The following is a 23,566-nucleotide window of genomic DNA, read 5'->3' on the forward strand; positions in this document are numbered from 1 at the left end:
GGGGTCTGTTCACAGGGCTGGGGGGCTGTGAGGAGCGGGTGTAGGGCGGTGCGGGCGGCTCGGGTCACGGGGCTGTGAGGAGCGGGTGTAGGGCAGTGCGGGGGGTCTGTTCACGGGGCTGGGGGGCTGTGAGGAGCGGGTGTAGGGCGGTGCGGGGGGTCTGTTCACGGGGCTAGGGGGCTGTGAGGAGCGGGTGTAGGGCGGTGCGGGCGGCTCGGTTCACGGGCCTGTGAGGAGCGGGTGTAGGGCGGCGCGGGGGGTCTGTTCACAGGGCTGGGGGGCTGTGAGGAGCCGGTGCAGGGCGGTGCGGGCGGCTCGGGTCACGGGGCTGTGAGGAGCGGGTGTAGGGCAGTGCGGGGGGTCTGTTCACGGGGCTGGGGGGCTGTAAGGAGCGGGTGTAGGGCGGTGCAGGGGGGTCTCTTCACGGGGCTGTGAGGAGTGGGTGTAGGGCGATGTGGGGGGTCTGTTCACGGAGCTGTGAGGAGCGGGTGTGGGGCGGTGCGGGGGGGGCTGTAAGGAGCGGGTGTAGGGCGGTGCAGGGGGGTCTCTTCATGGGGCTGAGGAGTGGGTGTAGGGCGGTGCGGGGGGGCTGTGAGGAGCGGGTGTAGGGCGGGGCTGGGGGGCTGTGCGGAGCGGATGTAGGGCGGTGCGGGGGGTCGGTTCACGGGGCTGTGAGGAGCGGGTGTAGGGCGGTGCGGGCGGCTCGGTTCACGGGGCTGTGAGGAGCGGGTGTAGGGCAGTGCGGGGCGTTTGTTCACGGGGCTGGGGGGCTGTGAGGAGCGGGTGTGGGGCGGTGCGGGGGGGACTGTAAGGAGCGGATGTAGGGCGGTGCAGGGGGGTTTCTTCATGGGGCTGTGAGGAGTGGGTGTAGGGCGGTGCGGGGGGGCTGTGAGGAGCGGGTGTAGGGCGGGGCTGGGGGGCTGTGAGGGGCGGGTGTAGGGCGGTGCGGGCGGCTCGGTTCACGGGGCTGTGAGGAGCGGGTGTAGGACAGTGCGGGGCGTTTGTTCACGGGGCTGGGGGTCTGTGAGGAGCGGGTGTAGGGCGGTGCAGGGGGGTCTCTTCATGGGGCTGTGAGGAGCGGGTGTAGGGCGGTGGGGGTGGGGTAGGAGACGAAGCAGCGGCAACACTCTCCCGCAGCCTCGCGCGCAGCCCTCGGCCGGAAGCGGCGGGTCCGGGGCCGGAAGTGGCGGCCGGCGCGAGGCAGGGGCGGGGCCGGCAGGGCGCAGCGTCGGGCCGCCATCGCCATTCCGCCGCGCGGGGCCGGGCCGGGAGCGCAGCGGGCTTCTCGCAGCCACCGTTGCCCCGTGGCCGCCGCCGCCGCCCGGTCCCGAGCCCGGCGGGCAGCCCCCTCCCGCCATGGAGGAGAAGGGCTTCTCCAAGGAGCTGGACCAGTGGATCGAGCAGCTCAACGAGTGCAAGCAGCTGAGCGAGAGCCAAGTGCGGAGCCTCTGCGAGAAGGTGAGTCCGCCGCGCCCGGCCCGGCCCGGCCAGGCGGGGCCTCGCTCCGGGCTCGGGGAGGGGAGCTCGCTCGGCTCGGTGCGGCTCGCGGGCTCTTGGGCGGCGCCTGGGGCCGGGCCGAGCCGGCTGTGCAGTAGGCGCAGTCCCGGGCGGGATCCGCTAGCGAGCGGGGGCCGCCCGGGACTGGTGGCTGGAGGCGGAGCTGCGAAATGATCCGCGGTGCGGTGGGGGACGCGGGCTCCGAGCCGTGATCTCAAGGGCAGAGACCTCGTGGGGTTGTTGCTGTTGTCGCAGAACCTCACCCCTGTGGACCTCCTCCCCCCGGGCAGCGCCAGGCTCCCCCCGGAGGCGCTCGGCTCCCCGAAGGGCCGGGACCGGGACCGGCTCCCTGGAGCCGCGCTCTGCCCGGCGGTGATGCTGCGACTTGTCCCTTGGGGTCCCCAGGGCGTTTCGCCGCTGGTGGCTGCGGGCGAGGTGAAGGACAGGTACGTTTTCCCTTTCTGGGGCTGCAGGTCCCTGCGAGCTGAATGCTTGGGCGGCTGCCCGGGAGAGTCAGGCGCTGTCCAGATGAGCGGAGCGCTCACGGCCAGCCCCGCGCGTTTCCGCTCTGGCGCCCATCTGCGTACGCCTGGGTGCCCGTAACAAATTTTTTTCTTCACGTGGACAAAAAAATAGCGGGGACATTGGCCTGAAGTGGACGTTCCCGGTGCTTTGTGAAGCCGATGGCTGGCCAGGTCTGTGAATTCCGCATGGCTGTGTTTGTATCTCACTGCACAGAAGAGCCAAGGCAGTAGTGCTGCAAGAAATCTGTTAGGCACTGGCATCTGGGCAGGCGGGCAGGCAGCTACGGAGAAACAACGATCTTCTGGGCCCAATGCTTTATCCCCTTCTAATCCCGTCCCCTTTCCACCTTGTGAGTTGTTAGGGCCAGTGCTGTTACTGTCTGAGAACTAGCTAAAGAATGGGTTGTGGTTTGTTAGGTTGGGGTATCTCTTGCATCACAGTAGGTCCATGTAAGATTTATCTGACTTGTTGCCTGGATTTATAGCCTGTATAATCATATCAAGTAGGTAAATTTTTTTTTTAACATTTTAGCTTAATTCAGCTGCTTCAAATATAGAACTAGACAAATTCATGCAGGATAGGCCCATCAGTGGGTGTTAGCCAGGATGAGCAGAGATGGTATAAATAGCCAATTTGTCAAGTAGCTGAGAACAGGTGACAGAGTGGATCACTTGATGATCACCTCTTCTGATCATTTCCTCTGGGACCCCTGGCATTGGCCTCTATCAGAAAGACAGAATTCTAGACTAGATGGACCTGTGATCTGACCCAGTTTGGCTGTTCTTACGTTCTTGTGCCCTATGCACAACATGTTAATTTTCTATACAAGAAGCTTGTAGTCTATTATGTCATTTTTTTGATTTCTCAGAAAAAGACTGACCCAGGGTAAATTTCTTAGTGGCTGAGCCTTATTTAATTTGAACTTTAGCTCAAACTTAAAGATTTTTCTGATAATTCATGCTGCGCAGTTATACTGTACATTTGGAGATGATGCACTGTATTTTTCATACATAAAGGAATTCCTGCAAAGAAAAATACTTGATGTAAGGTTAAAGGAAAAGTTGGTTATAAATACATAGTTTACAATAAAATACTTACCTTTTTGAATCACTTGATGTTATATCTGTATCTCCAGTTAACAGTCTTACAGCACCTTAAAAGCTAACAATTTTATTTGAGGTAATGAGTAGTCATTAAGGTGCTACCAGGACTGCTTGGTTTTTGTGATGCTACAGAGTGACAGGGCTGCCCTTCTGAGAGCAGATAAGTGTTGATCAATTTCTCTGTCTCTTTCACCCAGACTACATCTACACTACAGCAGTCTCTTGAAATAAGTTCTTCCAGAAGATCTCTTCTGAAAAAAACTTCTCTTGAAAGAGCTCATCCACACACAAAAAAGCGAATAAAAAGATCAGTCTGCCCTTTTGATAAAGTGTGTCCACACAGCCCCCCTTCGTTTGAAAAATCTGGCACCCTGAGGACTGTTCTTTTGAAAAAAGGGCCTGTAGGCCATTTTCATGCCCTTTTTTCAAAAGAATATGCTCTTCCTGATGTGAGAGCGGAAGAGTGCTTCTGGAAGGAGAGACATATTGTCTTGATTTTGGATTGAGGGAGCACATTTTATGTGTAGAAGCTCTGTGGTTTTTTTGGAAAAGGCTGGATTTTCTACAAGAGCTTGCTAGTAGTGTAGACTCAGCCCCAATGTTTAAGGTCATCACCACTAAATTACATTGAGCTTTCTCTTTACAGAATTTAAATTGTTTCTTCTTAGTTTAAATTCAACAGTAGTTAAACTATAATAAACCTCAAATTTATGGACCCTGATTTAGTAGACTTCAGGAACAAAGGACGACCTCATTGGATCCCAGGATTATGTTGGGGATCCCCCTGTAAAAATTAAATGAGTACATCAGATGCACACCCTTTCCTTTCCATCCCTACTCCCCTCCCTCAGTTCCTACACCTCTCTGTGTTCTCCTGAAAAATATTAACTGTACTGAACCATGTGGATTCTCCCTCCCTTATCTCCCTCCCTTATACCCTCATAGGACTGATTTCTAGTCAAGTCAAAATTGGCTAAAGGTGTTGAAATGCAAGAGGTGGAGATAAAATTTGAGGATCATGAAGATGACTTTACTGATAAGTAGACCGGCTGCGGGTTCTGGGTTGCCCTTCTCATTACCAGATGAAGCAATAGTATAACCCAGTGTCCCTGTGTAATTACGTGAGAGCAACTTTGCTAAGGAGAACAACTAATATGTTAAAATAGACATTGGCACAGAAAGCACAAGCTTTTCAAGGCAACCAGGGAAGGGTCTTCAAACCAGCAAAAGGCTGGTGGGATACTCTAGTCTCTATTTCCCCTAGCATGGAAGAGAGAAGATAGGGGCTTTGAGCAGTGATTTCTGTAAGCTGAGTGCTTACCCAGAAGAGATTCAAATTTTGTCCAACTGATTAGCGGAATACCCACAGCTGGAAGCATGCATGATGCGCATCTGTACATGCCCTGGTGCATATAACACTTATTCTGCACATGTATGGAAAGGATTGGAGGGCACACTGGCTTGGAGTACTTCTGCTCTCACCTGCATGATTTGCTCTAGTTGGCCTTGTCATTCTGAAGACATCTATGTAAATGGCAGCTCTGAAGGTTGCATGGTGGACAAACTGGCTGGTGGACAAACTGGCTGGCCGTGTTAGGCAGAAAAGCTTACTCTGCAACTCTCCAAATGTATATCAGCAGATACTAAGCTCTGTGGGTGAAATGATTTTTTTTTCCCCTGTGGGATATGATAACTTTTCTCAAACAATCCTGCAAGAGGGTAGAGTGGCGCTTAGAGACATGACATAAATGGACTACTGACAGGGAAGACATCCCTTCAGGTAGAGCTCGATGCCTCTGATTGGTGGCCACTCCCATGATAGTGCACAGAGAATCCTGGTTATGGTACTTGGGTATATCAAAGCAAATCAAAATGGTTATTAAGATTATTGTTTGAGGGATCAGAGATCTTCAGCCTGAGAACAGTCTAAACATTCCATACCTTCAGGAACATTCCAATGCTAACTGTGCTGCTTGGGTCTGTAAACTCCATGTGATCACACAAATAGTGTTGCAAAAAAAAAATTCCCTACCAGCATCAGAAGTTTCTGGAGCTTTCTGAAAAGAAGCCATGCTTTTCCACAGATGAAACTTATTTTGTTCTACTGACTCAGTCCTGTCGGTAGTATCTGACGCTCATCTTTTCCTCACATTTGCAGTTACATTTCTTTCTTACAAGCACAGGCTAGAATTGCATTAGATGGGTGGGTCCTACAGACTGTCATAGGCTATTCAAGAACAACAGGAAGTCCTGTGGTACCTTATAGACTAACAGATATTTTGGATGATAAGCTTTTGTGGGCAAAGACCCGCTTCATCAGATGCATGAGGCTATTCAAGTGGTTCTCAAGTTTTTGTACTGGTGATCTCTTTCATGTAACAAGTCTTTGAGTGGGACCCTCTTAATAAATTAAAACCACTTTGCTCTATGTTTAATGACATAAGTGCTGCAGGCAAAGCGAGGCTTGGGGTGGAGTTGACAGCCTCTTCCCCCACATTTAATAACTTTGTAATACCCTGAGCCATCCTGGCACTTATTTTCATAGAATCATAGAACACTAGGACTGGAAGGGACCCTGAGAGGCCATCGAGTCCAGTCCCCTGCCCCAATGGCAGGACCAAGTACAGTCTAAACCATCCCTGATAGACATCTATCTAACCTGTTCTTAAATATCTCCAGCAATGGAGATTCCACAACCTCCCTTGGCAATTTATTCCACTGTTTTGAGAACTCCTGAGTTGTTCTGTTCAGTTCCAGACCTCACCTACTATCCATCCCTCTTGAGGGACCTTTCTCATGATACGAGTGAATCTTTTTTCAGTTATAATTTTGACTACACACAGGATCATTCAGACTGACTGTACAAAGTTTCCATTTTATGATCCGTGAGAGGGAAACATGTTTCATGAAACAAGAGAATACCACAAAATGACTAGCAAGGCAACTCGGAGATAGTTATATTGCCTAAAGCTATTTGTAACTTCTTGAAATAGTTCAGAAGTTGGTGCCCCTTCAAACAAAGATTTGATCTTGTATCTTTGCTCTTTTATTGCCTGTCTTTGGTAAATTTGCAGTTGAGTCAAAATGCTGTATTTGTATGATCACAGTACCACTTTTATTCACTGGCATCAATGACCTGGCTGTTCTCAGAGTATGACTAGTTGTTCAGTGATAGAACTCTGACTTTATTCAGAAGAGGAACAGTTTGTTGTGAGAATCCTGGGATGGCTGACTATTTCAGGGATCTGAGCAGTAGTTAGCTCTTGGGTCTATAAAACTAGCTGTCTCTGCATAAGCTGCTGACTTACACATTGGTGCAGTCCATCCAGAAAACATTGGTTTATGTTGCATTCCAGGCTCTGCAGCACTATTATCTATAAAATATAACTGGCAAATGGTGAGTCTGTTGCTCAAAGGTCTGTTCCAACTCCATGTAAAGACCATTTAATCGTATGAAGACTAATCAAGTTCCCATAATACTTAGCAACCGATGGTTAGAACTGGGGCTGTCCTGGGTTTTGTGTGTCCTGTAGCTCCATTTGGTGGGATGGGCATGAAACATCTTCATGTGTGGAGCTGCCTGCTCCTTATGTCTCAGCTGAGAGTATATTCTGTCCTATTCTGACACAAAACATACTTGGGTTGCAAAATCAAGCACCGAAAAAGCTAGGATTGGGAATGTTAAATGGTTAACTGGCCCTTGCTATTAAATGTGGCAGCAGGTAGCCCTGCTGAGTTGGAGTAGTCCTGGCTATGTGTGGGGTGGGGGTGAGGGGTGGCAGTGGGCCAGGCAGCCCTTGTGGGACCCCATGGCTGGACCAGGTCAGGGGGACCTAGGCTAAACAGATGGCTATCATTTAACTGGTTAACCATTTTAACATACCTACTTAGGATATGCCACTTTTATAGTTTTGCAACAAACTATAATTTGATCCCCTTGTTTATATTAGTTTTGGTAAATAGTCTGAGAGGTAGACAATGTTAGTATTAGTGTGTAGCTTCAGAAAACAAAAAAGCAGTCCTGTAGCACTTTAAAGACCAATAGCACTTTTTCAGGATTTTCCAGATCTGAAGAAGTGGGTTGGTCCCATGAAAGCTGATAAAGCTCATCACCTAATAAATTTCGCTGTTAATCTTTAAAGTGCTACAGGACTGCTTTTTTGATTCATTATGGTAGTATAGGCTTAAGGACTTTTGTACTGTGTAGTTTCTCCTGAGAGGAATCTTACCTCATACAGAGCGCAAGTTGGACGTACAGGGGACAATTCAGATTGCATAGAAAACTGTAAATGTGGTGGTGTGTAATTTTGCAGTGCATGATTGCAACCTAAAGATTTCAGAATGTTAGTATGTTCTGGTATAATTCAGTTGACGTAGAAATCTTCCATCAACATGCAGAAAGATTTTTTTTTTTTAATGACCTGTTAGACCTTTCAAAATCAGTTGGACTTAAATAGGGAAATTGCTGCTGTGTTAAGCACTTAACGAAGCGTTCTGGAATATTGTTTTCTATTCTGATATCTGATTTTCAAAAATAGTACTGAAAAATAGAGAATTCAGAGCCACAAGAACTATTTGTGATTTGGAAGCCTGATTTACAGTGAAACTTAGAAGAACATATTTTTTTTTTTTACCTTTTCCAAGGAACGCTTAAGCAGCAACTTGGTCATGATCTACAACTAGCTGTTATGTGGTAAAGCTGTGTGATAGCAGAGGGCTGATTAGTCTGGCAGATGAAGATATAACAAAATCCTGTGGCTTTAAATTGAACCTAGAAAAAATTCAAATTGGAAATGAGATAAAAGCAAGCAGTTAATTACTAGAAAACAGCATATTTGGGGATGTGGAGTCTGAATCACTTGAATTGTTAAAATAATAATGTCCATTTTTTTTCTGGCCTCAGTTATATTGGAAGTTAGACTATGTGATGACTGCCCTTTCTGGACTTAACATCTGAGTGTTTGGTCAATACTGTTTCCACTATGTCCATATTTCCTTTTGTAGAACACTAATGTGTTGAAAACTTTGACTGTGCAGTAAAATCCTGATGATCTGACCTCTAGGTTGGTCAGATCTATTCATAGCAATTCACTCATGCTCTGCTTATCTCACAACCTGGCTTTTGCCAGTGTCTCAACCTATCAGGAAATAGGGATTGTAACATGTAGGCACTGAAACAATTTACTGAGTCTATTTACAAAATATGGTTTTCCTTGTCTTGTCCTAAATATTCTCTCTCTCTATCTCAGGCTAAAGAGATACTTACAAAAGAATCAAATGTGCAGGAGGTGCGTTGTCCTGTTACGGTCTGTGGGGATGTCCATGGCCAATTCCATGATCTTATGGAACTCTTCAGAATTGGTGGGAAATCACCAGACACAAACTACCTGTTCATGGGAGACTATGTGGATAGAGGCTATTACTCAGTGGAAACAGTGACTCTTCTTGTAGCACTAAAGGTAAAGCCTCCTCATACTGCAATGGTTCTGAAACAAATTGGGGGCTGGAAGAATCATCTGAAATGTAATTGCAGATTAGAAATTTTCACTTTGTAAAAGTGTTTGACAAGACACTTAGTATGTTTGCATCTTCAAAATGGCAGTTCAGTGTTCAGAAAACAGTACCCAGAAATGTATTGCTTGATGATATAAATCAAGGGTCAGCAACCCTTTGCACAGTTGCCAATAGTGACGTGCGAGCTGATTTTTCACTGTCACATGAGGTGGGAGCTCAGCACCATCCCTGCTTCCACATGCAGCTGGGAGCTTGCTCATAGCTATGCCTCCTGTGGATTAACAAAAGGCCAGCTAACGCTACCAAACACCACCTAAATGGTAAAGCTCTGCATCTTCATTTATTAATGGAGCTGGTGTAAGTAGGACTATTAGTGACTTTGAAAAGTATCACCAGCACTTGGACCGTACATAAAGGTCCGAAGGTCAAATTTCAGCACTCTGCCTTGGGAAGGTTGCTGACCCATGCCATAAATTATTGTTCTCTTTCTATTGCTAGGTGCGTTATCCAGAACGCATTACAATACTGAGAGGAAATCATGAGAGCAGACAAATTACACAAGTGTATGGCTTTTATGATGAATGTCTACGAAAGTATGGAAATGCCAATGTTTGGAAGTATTTCACAGATCTGTTTGATTATCTTCCACTTACAGCTCTAGTTGATGGCCAGGTAAGCTTTTGGGTATTTTACAGGGCGTAGTAGATCTTACTCATAGATTTTTTTCAAAGGCAGATGGGAGTAATTCTGTTGTCTATTCTGACCTCTTGAGAATAGATGGACTGAAGAGAGATTAAAGGGACTAGGACTTTGCATCTTAGAAAAGAGGAGACTAACAGGAGATATGCTAGAGGTAGGTAAAGCTGAGTGGTGTGGAAAAAGTGAAACAGGAAAAATTATTTACTTGTTGCCATAATATCAGAGCTAGAGGACACCAAATGAAATTAATGGGCAGCAGATTTAATTGTAGCACACTAGGACTGGAAGGGACCTCGAGCGGCCAGCGAGTCCAGCCCCCTGCCCTAATTACAGGATCGAGTACTGTCTAAACCATCACTGATAGACATGTATCTAACCTGTTCCTAAATATTTCCAGCGATGGAGATTCCACAACCTCCCTTGGCAATTTATTCCACTGTTTGACCACCCTGACAGTTAGGAACTTTTTCCTAGTGTCCAACCTAAACCTCCCTTGCTGCAGTTTAAGTCCATTGCCTCTTGTTCTATCCTCAGAGACCAAAAAGAACAAGTTTTCTCCCTCCTCCTTATGACACCCTTTTAGATACCTGAAAACTGCTATCGTACGCCCCTCAATCTTCTCTTTTCCAAACTAAACAAGCCCAATTCTTTCAGCCTTTCTTCACAGGTCACATTCTCTAGACCTTTAATCATTCTTGTCGCTCTTTTCTGGACCCTCTCTAATTTCTCCACATCTTTCTTGAACTGCAGTGCCCAGAACTGGACACAATACTCCAGCTGAGGCCTAACCAGCGCAGAGTAGAGCGGAAGAATGACTTCTTGTGTCTTGTTCACAACACACCTGTTAATGCATCCCAGAATCATGTTTGGTTTTTTTGCAACAGCATCACACTGTTGACTCATATTTAGCTTGTGGTCCACTATAACCCCTAGATCCCTTTCTGCTGTAGTCATTCCTAGGCAGTCTCTCCCCATTCTGTATGTGTGAAACTGATTGTTCCTTCCCAAGTGGAGCACTTTGCATTTGTTCCTATTAAACTTCATCCTGTTTACCGCAGACCATTTCTCCAATTTATCCAGATAATTTTGAATTATGCCCCTATCCTCCAAAGCAGTTGCAACCCCTCCCAGCTTGGTATCCTCTGCAAACATAATAAGCGTACTTTCTGTGCCAATATCTAAATCATTTGATCAAGATATTGAACAGATCCGGTCCTAAAACAGACCCCTATGAAACCCCACTTGTTATACTTTTCCAGCAGGATTGAGAACCATTAAGAACTACTCTCTGAGTACAGTTATCCAGCCAGTTATGCACCCACCTTATAGTAGCCTCATCTAAATTGTATTTGCCTAGTTTTTTTTATAAGAATACCATGCGAGACCGTGTCAAATGCTTTACTAAAGTCTAGGTATACCACATCTACTGCTTCTCCCCTATCCACAAGGCTTGTTATCTATCAAAGAAAGCTGTCAGATTGGTTTGATGTGATTTGTTCTTTACAAATCCATGCTGGCTGTTCCCTATCACCTTTCCCCTTTCCAAGTGCTTGCAGATGATTTCTTTACCTGCTCCATATCTCTCCTGGCACTGAAGTTAAGCTGACTAGCCTAGTTTCCTGGGTTGTTCTTACTCCCCTTTTTATAGATGGGCACTGTATTTGCCCTTTTCCAGTCTTCTGGAATCTCTCCTGTCTCCCATGATTTTTCAAAGGTGGTAGATAAAGGCTCAAATACCTCCTCTATCAGCTCCTTGAGTATTCTAGGAGGCATTTCATTAGGCCCTGGTGACTTGCGGACATCTAATTTTCCTAAGTGATTTTTAACTTGTTCTTTTTTTATTTCAACTTCTAAGCCTACCCCTTTGCCACTAGCATTCACTATGTTAGGCATGCCTTCTTCAGACTTCTCAGTGAAGACCGAAACAAAGAAGTCATTAAGCATCTCTGCCATTTCCAAGTTCCCTGTTACTGTTTCTCCCTCCTCACTGAGCAATGGCCCTACACTGTCCCTGGTGTTCCTCTTGTTTCTAATATATTTATAAAAAGCCTTCTTGTTTCTCTTTATGCCCGTAGCTAGTTTGAGCTCATTTTGTGCCTTAGCCTTTCTGGTCTTTCTCCTGCATTCTTGTGTTGTTTGCCTGTAATTTGTCCTTGTTTCCATTTTTTTATATGATCATGCAAGATCTCCTGGTTAAGCCATGGTAGTCTTTTTCCATATTTTCTATCTTTCCTGCACAGCGGGATGGCTTGCTTTTGGGCCCTTAATAATGTCCCTTTGAAAAACTGCCAACTCTCCTCGGCTGTTTTTCCCCTCGGTTTTCTTTCCCCTGGGACCTTACCTACCAGCTCTCTGAGTTTACAAAAAAAAAAAAACCCGAACAAAAAGTTCTTCTTCACATAGCACACAGTCAGCATGTGGAACTCCTTGCCAGAGGAGGCTGTGAAGTCTAGGACTCTAACGGTTTAAAAAAGCTAGATAAATTCGTGGAGGTCAAGTCCATTAATGGCTATTGGCCAGGATGGGTAAGGAATGGTGTCCCTGGCCTCTGTCTGTCCGAAGCTGGAGATGGATGGCAGGAGAGAGATCATTTGATTGTTACCTGTTCAGTCCACTCCCTCTGGGGAACCTGGTGCTGGCCGCTGTCAGCAGGTGGGATACTGGGCTGAATGGACCTTTGGTCTGGCTCAGTATGGCCATTTTTATAAAACTCATTTTCGGAGCCCTGTTTGTTATACTTGAAGTATAGCATGTTTGTAACTCTGTCTTGTGTTCACTGAGGCCTGTCTGTATTATACCTATAAAACTCCTTTTAAGCAGTTTTCTGTTGTGCTTACAAGTGAGAGTATTACTTTGTTCCTAGCCCCAATTTACTGTCTGCCATGTATAATAAACTCACTGTGAAAGATGTTTTTAAATGTAGTTCTAGATGTGGTGAATAGCACAGAAATCCTGTTCATAATGACTTGAAAAATCACGGCACTGAGTTTCACTTTTACCCAGAATCTGGTGATTTCTAGCTGCAGTCCACCTAGGTTTGGATTGGGGTCATGACCAAAGTAAACTTAGTCTAGTTCAAGTGCAGTGCAGTCAGTTCTGCTGAACTGAATCGGGCTCTGTTGTGAGTGCTTCCTTTTTCTGAGCTGCCTGTACAGAACACAGATTCACTGATGTGCCTCTTCAAGAGGTGTGGAAGCTGTCTTTGAAGCTTTAAAGTTCCACATGTGCTGTACCAGCATTCAGTGGTATGAGAGAAGGAGGGTGATCATCCCCCTGGGGATGGATGGGAGTTTCAAGTGTGATAACGTCTCACATGTAAACAATGGAAGTTCCTCACTTTTGTCACCAGATGACATCTTTTGTCCCAGAGAAACAGAACGAAGAAGAGAGGAGGGGCCTGGCTGGTTTGAACTGGAACTGGGCAGTTGGAAGGCAGTCATGTCAGGCTCAAGAGGGGCAAGAAGGGCCAGGATCCCTGCTTGAGGCATGCCCCCCCGGCCCCCCTCCCGGTCTCCTCTTCCCAAAATGGATTGTATTGATGGCTTCTGGTTTCTGTGTTGACAGTTCTGTTCTATGCCGCGTCCTTGTCATTGTTGACTAATAAACCTTCTCTTTTACCTGCTGAATGACAGTCATGTCTGACTGCAGATGGGTTGCGGGGCCTGGTGACTACCACATCTGTGACATCTGGGGTTAAAGGAGATGCCTGAAAAATTTCAGCCAAGTTAGTTTAACATGTGGTAGAGCCTGAGGAGGACAGGCTGCTCTTTCCATCCCATCTTGGCTCCTGCTGTCCTAACACGTCAGATTTTACTTTTCTTCCTTAACATGCCACCTCAATAGGCTGGAGTAATCCCCCCCCCCACCCCCCAGTTCACATGCACTCATAGTTCTGTGAGCGTGAAAGAAAGGGAAGAAATGTTACTTTACAGATATAAGGTTACTTTTGCTTTGATATTACAGCACCACTTACTGATTTCTCTCGTTCTCTTGTTTGAACTAATTTTTCAGTGACGTAGAGCTGTGATTTGTGCAGTCAAGTTTATAATTATATAAATCTGAATAGTGATAAGCATAAGCTAGTTAATTTTACTTAGTCAAAATCAATCCTTTTCTTCTATTCCTGGACAGATATTTTGTCTGCATGGGGGTCTCTCTCCATCTATAGATACATTGGATCATATCAGAGCTTTGGATCGTCTCCAGGAAGTTCCACATGAGGTAACCCAAATAGAAGTGCAATAAGATTTTACAAATGTGCTTGGGTATTCTTAGAAGCATATTTTTCCTCTACTTGAAGTCCAGTTTACTAAAGTGAGGAACAAAACGATACACTAAATTATAACAGATATAAATACTGTTTTGAAGAAAATGTTGATAGCAGAATTGGCAGAGGAGGAGGTACCATATTCCCCACACTTATCTTTTCTGCTTTTGAGTACAACTTCATCAGCCCCCAAACTGATGAGCTCTTTGGATAGCGAGATGTGTGGACTGGCATACATGTCTCCTGTCAAACAAGTTCGTGATTACCAGGTGAATAAATGCCACTTCTGCTCCAGTTGCCCTGGTGAACAGGTTATCCATAGCAGAGTACAATTTAAAATAATTTGGTCAACTTTATTGTGCAGCAAGGATATTAATTCTGTGGGGAGCAGGAAAGAGAAACTGAACAGGAAAGGAGAAAATGCCTGCCAAATAGACTGAGGAATAGAAGCAAATCAAAATGACACTTCTTGAGTGAAATACAAAGAATGGCAAAGTCTGTTCCAGCATTCATGTGGGGCGGGGAGTGAATTGTATATTTCCTCTCCTGGGGGAATGGGAAGCTTCAAATGGAATACCCACTGTTTAGTCAGAGGGGTCAGTTCTTTTGAGAGTTCATGGTTGCTGGCTTTTCTGTGGAGCTCAGGTTTTGACATGTAATTGTGATCTGGTATCTTGAGTTTTCACCGACAAACAAACCTAGCTTGTATGGTAGCAAAGATATTCTGAAAAATGTACTCGGCATAAAACCATGCAGGCAGTTCTGCCTTGAAAGATAAACTGAGAACTGCCCGAGACACTTCAGATTTGTTGACTTGGAAAGCAATGGAAGTTGTTAAAATGCAAAAATTAGCTATTAGTCATTTTAACAGAGCTATCTAGTTAATATGCAGATGCTACAATTCCCAAAGTTTTAAAACTTTTTTTCTCTGTCAGCTTCTATAGCGTAATTAGGTAATGTCAGGACAAAAATCTGCAGCATGTTCAAAACCAAAAATAAGAAGGCATAAAAATGGATATAAAATATCAGGGTCACTGACTGATTTTTTTTCATTTTAAAATCAGTAAAAATCTTTCTGTAATTTTATGGCACGACTGGAGAATTTACGTCTGTTTTGCTGCAGACTAATTGAAGCCTGGCTCGGACCGATCAGAGAAAATTGAAGAGCTGAGCCAGCTCCAAGGTGAAAGCCACTTTGTTTTTATCCTGAGTCTTCTAAAGGTACATCTGTGCTGGAATGAAAGACCCACTTCATGTTCACAGCTGGCTCAGGTCAGCTGTCGTTGGCTTTTGGACTGCAAAATCACAGTGTAGACATTCAGGCTTATGCGCCGGCCCAGGCTCTCGGACCCTCCCACATCATCGTCTACAGCAGTTTTATATCTCAGCTGGCCTACGCTAGCCACAGGCACACCACAAGTCTTCTATTCCAGCACAGATGTGCCCTCAATAGCCAGGTGGAGAATGCACTGGACTCTGCCCCGGAGCTCTACTCTTTTTCTACTTGTTTTTCACAACCGCTTCATCCTGCTTTTTAGATGCCAAAAGGAGGTCTTCTATTTGTGGTAACGGGGATATATTTGTGCTCCACCTTTATCTGAATTGTAGCTGAAATGTGCAGGATGTTGGGTGGGCATCAGATGTTGGCATTTGGTGGTTCTGTTTAATTATTTTGCCAGCAGTAGAAGAAGGTTGGAAGTGGTACAGTAATTGATGTCTTTGGTATGGGCTGTTGAATTCTGGAGGGGGGTTAGGTATGCTACTCTATTTTTCAAGGAGCCTAGCAGCATTCTAGCTGTTCCTTTTAACTTCTTTCATTAGTGGGACACAGTTTCCTGTCTAGTTTTCATGAGTCAGGAGGGCACAGATCTGCCTCTTGTCTTGTGGCTCATGTACTTTTTCACAACTTCTTGAGCTTTAGCAAGTTTGACTGGGGGGCTGAATTCCGTCAGGGGTAGCTGACTAATCAGGAATGAAATTTCCTGGCTAGTACTTTGTATATACCCACTTGCTCTTTTGTTAACTGGTTGAAGGAATAGGTACAACTAATATAAACCTGTGAAATGGCAGAATAACTTCAGTTTAGGAATGGGTTTCTGCTTCTTCCTGATGAAATATTGGAATCTCTACAAAAAGATAGGAGAATGCTTTGAGGGAATTAGCCTCTCCCCCTCATTGGATGCTTGAGACATGACAAATGCTGCATATGGCAGAAGGTTAAACTAGATGACCCTTCAAGTCCCTTGTAACCTTATGAAACTAGTTGCTATTGCCTACATGAGTGTAATTTACATACATGTTTTTTCTTAGCCATGATGTGGTCAAGTATTTCAAAAAGGCGGTTGAGCCAGTGTTCATTGGGAATCCTGCAGTATCTGCCAGTGGTCATACATGTTGCAGGGAGAGGAACCGAAAAGGAATCGCATCAGTTTTGAAGCTTCCAGAGGGTGTTTATAAACACTGTTGCCAAGTTTTCTCATTTCTGTTGTGAGACTCCCAATATTAGGTTTGTCACGTTAAAGCTCCATCTCCTGACAACTAGATTACATGAAAATTGCAGCTTTCACTTGGAAAAAAGTTTTCTAATCCTGGCTGTGGAGGAAAAAACTTGATGTCTCGTATTAGCTGTGGGACGGGGTGTGCGGGTCCCGACACAGATCAAACAAACTGAAAAGAACTCCAAATTCAATATTGTTTAAAAATCTTATATTTAAGCCAATGTCACAACTTTTGGTGACTGATTCATGACCTGTGAACGTACAAGTGTTAGTACTATGTACTTAGTGAGTACCATTCTAAGGTTATAAAATACTATGCTGTGCAAGCGGGTATTTAAAAATATAGAATATTCAGCATATAGTCAGAGTATAAGGCCTTTGAAAAGTGTGTGTTCTGAACAAAATGACTTTCAAAGTAGACTTCAATATTTAGCTTCTAACTAAAATCTCTGATTTTCTTGTTAGGGCCCAATGTGTGACCTTTTGTGGTCAGATCCAGATGATCGTGGAGGGTGGGGTATTTCGCCACGTGGTGCTGGCTACACATTTGGACAGGATATTTCTGAAACGTTTAACCATGCCAATGGTCTTACACTGGTCTCCCGGGCTCATCAACTTGTGATGGAGGTATGGCAAGAGTCTTCTGTTATGATTGCCTACCACAAATGGTACAAATACTGACAATCTAATTTCTTATAACTGCAAGGTTATCCATTATCTATGGGCTTACATACAGTGTTATTTTCATTCTAAATCCTTAGAGGCCTTTCTAAAGGTGACTCATACTAAGGACTGACTGCAAAAGTATAGTCTGCTTGCACACTGACTATTGTTTCCTCTATCAATGTGTTAAATAGGCAGTCCTGTAATATGTAGCAGTCAGTTGCAGCAGGGATTAAACGATCCAGCTGGTATAGATAGAACATACAATTATAGCCTTACTGGAAAAATGCCAGGTGGGTCAATGGAGCACTTTTTATTTTTAATTCAGTTAAACTAGAACCTTTAGAGTTCATGCTCTAGATTAAAAACATATAGCATATGTGAGCTGATGAGCTCAAACTTCCATACTTGGATTTTTAAAAAGCTAAACATTTCTACTTGAAAACATTTAGATATATACAGAGAACTGTTCTCTTGCAAATAAAGGTACTAATAAACATGGAAGTCACCAATCATTTAGACTGCCAGTAATCTTAGTCATTTATAACCTGTGCTGTCACTTTATTACTAAAGGTTTAAAAAGTGCTTTCTTGTCCACTCAGTGTTTACTTGTCATTTTGAAAGAGCTGCTAATAAGAAACAATTACTTCAAGTCTGAGATCACTGAAAAATGGAAATATTTAAAAAGAATAACTAAAGCTGCCCTATTAAGTGTATATAACCCATTTAAGATTTCAAGAGGAGCTTTCAGACTTGTTGGTCTGTATTGAATTTAACTGAAAATTTAATTATTTTATAGGGTTACAACTGGTGTCATGATCGAAATGTGGTTACCATATTCAGTGCACCCAATTACTGTTATCGGTGTGGGAACCAGGCTGCTATCATGGAGCTAGATGACACTTTAAAATATTCCTTGTAAGTAATTTAACTTCTTCCAGGTATTTCACCTTTCTTTTCTAAAGGATAGAGATCTTAGTTCTCATGGGGATACACTCACTTTAATAAATCAGGAGTATGATGCATAGATGGATATAGAAGTTGTGAAAGATTCTAAATTGATAGAGAGATTTACAAGGATTGTTCTAGTTGGCCTGGACCTTTTGAGGAACACTGCACTGAGTTTTGGATTCTCCCTAACAATTGTTGCAGCCTTTCTTTAGTGACCGGGATCCTTCAGTCAGAGAATTTGATTACATGGCCTTCATGTCATCAACAAAATTCACAGAGGTTCAAGGGATGTGACTAGAAGAAATTCTTCTGTTGTCTATAAATCAGTGTTCGGAGGACATGGAATTGGTCATTTGAGCATAAATTCAACCTACATGGTGTTACGGAAACCTTGTGGAAATACTTGCATAATTGGAATTGTAAACCCTAGGTGTGTATGTGAAAACACTCCATGAAGTATTTTTTCTGAGGCATTTTGATTTTGGGAAAAGACTTCAAAACTTATAAAACAGGACTAACAAGCAACCTAAAATGGGTTCAGTATTTTAAAATGAAAGTCACTATTTAAAGCTTGGAAAATTGCTGATAATCAGACCTTTGCAGTGTTTAAACAATGACCTTAGTAACTAGACTTTTGTCTACAAGATAATTACCTGCAATGACCCAAAATCTGGACATACCCTCCTTCTCGTAATGCTTTGGGACAGAAGGGTATCAGAGAACTAGTAACTCAGGAATCCTTAATGAGACTCTGAAGTGGGGAGGGTAGAGGAACAGAGCAGATCCATATGAACGTTCGCTTCAGACACTATGATAAAAAGCTAATCTTTTGCCTTGGAGAGTTACCATGGTTGATTTCTGCTCCAGGATGTTAACAAGCAGCAGTAACACTGCAGTGAGTGGGGCTGAGGAGTGTTAGTGAAAAGCAGGAACTGATTCCTTAATAGCCTCATCTATGGCATTGCTTGTGATGTCAAATATACAAAGAAGCAGACAAGTTTTAGCCAGACTAAGAAAGTAGGGACCCATGGACAGCACCTAGAATGTTGTTGTGAGCACTCAGAAATTTAACTGGCTGCTAGACTACATGTGTAAACTACCCCAAGGACAGAATAGAAATGGTATGGGGAAACTAATGAGTTAGGGGCCTAGAGGAACTTGAAAAGACCATGAGACACCTAATTGCAACTTTAGGTGCATAAAGATGACTCCAGATCAACAATCATCTTGCACTCTTCCTGCTGGAGTCAGTCTGGAACTCATGAGAATACAATAAGACACATGCACCAGTGCTTTGGGGTAGGAACTCATTTGACAGTACATCCCCCACCAAGAGGATCTGGTTGTGTGACTTGTTTGGTCCAAAAGTTAAGTAACATTATTCACTCTAAGGCTGAGAATTACAGGCTTTCTTAAAGCCTCAGCTGTCAATTCAAACTTAGCAGTAGAGACTCCTTGAACTATTTGTAATAACTACTGTCAACTCATCTATCTGGCTTAAGCCTTTTTGCTTTGGGACCAAGTAAGGGGGTGAGACAATGGAGTTGGTCTACAGGATCAACCTGGGCAAAGGCTTAACAGGCTGTAAAAGGCTTAAAAGACAACACTGGTGTTCATTTTCACGCTTCCTAAGCTGGGGTTACAATTTAGTACATTGAATTGGTTTTACGTGGTGTCTCCTAATTTACTCCTCTCTGAGACCTCTTGTTCTTCTCCAGCTCTAGATTATGCTTTCACTATACTGCCAGGTGACTAGCTGCTCCTTGTAGGCTTTAAGGTCAGAAGAGACCATCATGATCTAATCTGATTTCCTGCATGTTGCAGGCCATGGGACCTCACTCACTCACTCATTACTGTAATAAACTCTTAACCTTTTGTTGAGTACTGAGGACCTCAAATCATGGTTTAAAGACTTCAGGTTAAAGAAGATCCACTACTTATACTAGCTTAAATCTGCAACTGAATCATGCACCATGCTTCAGAGGATGGCAAAAAGTGCCAGAGTCTGCAGCTCCTAAAGCCCCTTTGTTAATCAAGCCCTGGCCAGGATACTAGAGAGACAAGGTGGGTGAGGAGATATCATGTGTGGAACCCACTTCTTTTGATTAAGATACACAAACTTTCAAGTTAAAAAGAGCTCTTTAGGCAACCTGAAGAAAAACTCTGTCTTGCTGACCACCAGAAATAGGTCCAATATCTTCACCCACCTTGTTGACATTTAAGACTTTGTATAAAATTTCATTTATTATATGAAGTTAAAGTGAACTTGTATTGGGTGGAGAGGTTGGGGTAGATATAGATTAGCAGCGGGAAAAATGTAGCATTTATATTAAATTAACTAAACCGTAAGTATAGTGGAAAATAAATGTATTCATTTTACTACAGCCTTCAGTTTGACCCTGCACCTCGTCGTGGAGAGCCTCATGTTACCCGTCGTACCCCAGATTACTTTCTATAAACATCTCCTCACAGCGGCCTTTGTAGGAGGAAGTACACTTGGCATTTTAAAAAAGCAACAATAATTTACACATTTCTCTAACAAATTGGGATCTGTCTCAGTGTAAAACCCCCATCATGGACCAAAATGTGCCATACGGAGGATGAGCATTTAGCACAATTTGAGACTGAATTCAGTTCAATGCTATATATCTTATAACAATCTGTCCACCATTCAGTTTGCCTGCTGTGTTGGTAGTAATTGTTTTCTTCTGGACTGTCCAGAACAAAAAGGTAATTCTAACACTTTCAACTCCTTTTATGCTTATTTGTAAATTTTAGTTGTAGTGTTTAACTGGCATTAGAGTTTGGAGGGATTTTTTTTAAGGAAATAACACAGCTAACTTCTCTGTCGACCCACCACCCTTTATTTTATTGAAATGTATGATTAACTTAACTGGAGAATGGAAATAGTTCCTGTTGGGAGTATGTTGTCATAACATTTAAACAGCTTTCTCATTTTTAGTTAAATTACTGTTCTGTGTTGACTCTTTCTGTATATTTGTCATGAAAGTGCTTGCATCTTATCTGGTGTATTTGAACAAATAAACTTGCAATTGTAAAACAGATGGGTATTCTAAAAACTATTGTGCATTTGTGAAATGCTTATTTCTGACTATCATTCAGAATGTGACACAGCTGCTTAAGCTCAACACAAAAGATGTTCAGGTGCAAAGAATTGCTAAGTTTGTTTACATCTAAGAATGTAGCACCTATTTGGTGAAGAGACTAATCTGTGTACTTTATGGACAAAGTATACAATACTCTTAATAGGGTCAATATCAACACAGTACAAGTATGTTAATCGATGAATGGCCACTTCCTTCTGGATGCTCCTCTTCTCTGCATTTGCTAGAAGCTGAGCATGTTTAGCAACCTTGCGTTAGCTGATAGCATAGATACTGGTGTATGACAGTTTAGAAGATGGATCATCCAAAAATGTCCATGCTCTCTGGTGATCGTCAAGTAACAGTAGTTTTCCAGCTGTCACTTTCACTTGTGGTATCAATGTGCTTGCACCAAGAACTTCCAGCATCATCTAGTGAACAATTCTCTTGGGGCTAGTCATCGCTCACTCATGACGTGTTCTGTGGACATAAGGGGAGAGTGATCCCACCTACCCACCGTGTAGAGTTCCACCGTGATTTCAACAGTTTCCACACCACCATCAACCTTAGTCTGGACCAGTCCACACAGGAAATTCACTTCCTGGACACTACTGTACAGATAAGCGATGGTCACATAAATACCACCCTATACCAAAAACCCATGGAACGTTATGCTTATCTACAAGCCTCCAGCTTCCATCCAGGGCATACTACACGATCCGTTGTTTACCGCCAGGCATTCAGGTACAACCATATTTGCTCTGATCCATCAGACAGACAAACATCTACAAGATCTTTTACCGAGCTTTCCTCAAACTACAATACCCACCTAAGGAAGTGAGGAGACAGATTGATAGAGCCAGGTGGGTACCCAGAAGCCACCTGCTACAAGACAGGCCTCGCAAGGAAAACAAGAGAACACCACTGACCATGACATACAGCCCCCACCTAAGGCCTCTCCAGCGCATCATCAGTGATCTGCAACCCATCCTGAACAATTACCTTTCACTCTAACAGACCTTGGAAGGTAGGCCTGTCCTCGCCTACAGACAGCCTGCCAACCTTATACAAATCCTCACCAGCCACTACAAATCAAAACCAGTGACTCTAGGCCTGGAACCAGCCCCTCCAAAGTTGCTGCCAACTTTGCTCACATATCTACACCAGTGACATCACAGGACCTAACACCAACTATACCATAAGGGGCTCCTTTACCTGCACATCTTCTAATATAATATATGCCATCATGTGCCAGCAGTGCCCCACTGCAATTTACATTGGCCAAATTGGACAGTCTCTCCATAAAAGAATAAGTGGACATAAATCAGACATCGGGAATGGTAATGTACAGAAGCCTGTGGGGGAACACTTCAATCTCCCTGGACACTCAGTGGCAGATTTAAGGGTGACAGTTCTGAAACAAAAAAATTTTAAAAATCAAATGGAGAGAGAAATCTCTGAGCTGTAATTTGCAAATTTGACTCCATTAACCATAGATTAAACAGAGACTGGGTGTGTCTTGCAGCTTACAAAGGCAGTTTCTCTGCTCTGGGTGCTAATAGCTCCCCATTAGACTCGAACAAAGACTCTCATCCCCCTGTCTGATCTAACTTGTTTTTTCCTCTTTTTGTAAGTACTGTTGATGCTGGGCCATTTCCACCTTGCTGAATAGACCTTGTCATCTTTGGCCCTCCCTCCTACTGGGACCCCACTCTTTAAATACCCCTCTGAACCACCCCACCCCATGCATCTGGTGAAGCGGGTCTTTGTCCACGAAAGCTTATGCTCCAAAATATCTGTGAGTCTATAAGGTGCCACAGGACTTCTTGTTCACCTACCCGTTGCTTTCTTTTAAGACAAAGTGGGTTCAGATCATGCTTAAGGTCCTTAATGAGTCTTCACTGGTTTATTTCTTCTGTCCTTTAAGGGCTATTGGTGTTAGTCAGCTTTTTTTCACAGGACCATATGGAATGGGCATTGTGTGGACCTGCAGAAGCATGAGCTGTCTCATACCCTGCAGACTGAGGCATTTCATGTCAGACCAACTGAAGCTGATAGTCTGGAAGTCCAATATTTTTACCACAAGTGCCACATGTAAGTGCTACCAAGATCATTGGATAATAAATTGAGTCTGGTGCCACAGGTTCAGCAAATAAAGTGTGGTGAATGATGCCACTCTCTACATTAACCTCCTAGAACTCAGAGGTATCATATATGCTTGTCACTGGTTTCTTCAGTTGACCACGGTACATAAGTCATGATGGACATTTGAATTTTCTGTATCAACTGACAAAGGCCAAGATCTTCCCACTATTTACCACACTGTCAGTCTTTGGAATTGGTGCACAGTCAGCCAGCAGCTTTTCTTCTATGCACTCACAATCTAGTGATGGGTATACTTAGTTGGCAGGTCTGTCATGATCACAAATGAGAAGTAGATTCCATGTTACTTCATCCTATTTTGATAATAGGATACATTTTAGGTTTTTTTTAACCATAAGAAATATGCTCAGGTCTGTTGTATGCAGTCCCTTCTACTCGTCTAATGTTCAGCGTTCTCCTCAAGATAAAGGACAAAGCCATAATAATTCTGATCTGGACCAGACAGACATGGCTTCTTTAGCTTGTACACCTGCTTGCTTATTGCTTGTGCTTTCTCTGGACCATTCCTTTTCTCCCAAGAACATGGGAAGATCCTTCACCCCACTCTCAAAACTACTCAGCTGAAAGCACAGCCAGCTTATG

General features: G+C 43.9%; 1 protein-coding gene across 1 annotated transcript; it reads left to right on the plus strand.

Moving 5' to 3' along the window:
* The first annotated feature begins 1,128 nt into the window (after positions 1-1,128).
* On the plus strand, positions 1,129-20,780 carry PPP2CB (protein phosphatase 2 catalytic subunit beta). Its single transcript, XM_074993848.1, has 7 exons — positions 1,129-1,458; positions 8,375-8,584; positions 9,138-9,311; positions 13,470-13,559; positions 16,569-16,730; positions 17,566-17,684; positions 20,103-20,780. The coding sequence occupies exons 1-7, from the start codon at positions 1,357-1,359 to the stop codon at positions 20,173-20,175; spliced, it is 930 nt and encodes a 309-aa protein (XP_074849949.1). The 5' UTR covers positions 1,129-1,356; the 3' UTR covers positions 20,176-20,780.
* The last annotated feature ends 2,786 nt before the right edge of the window (positions 20,781-23,566 follow it).

This window comes from Carettochelys insculpta, chromosome 4, assembly GCF_033958435.1.
Source record: "Carettochelys insculpta isolate YL-2023 chromosome 4, ASM3395843v1, whole genome shotgun sequence".
Classification (NCBI taxonomy): Eukaryota; Metazoa; Chordata; order Testudines; family Carettochelyidae; genus Carettochelys; species Carettochelys insculpta.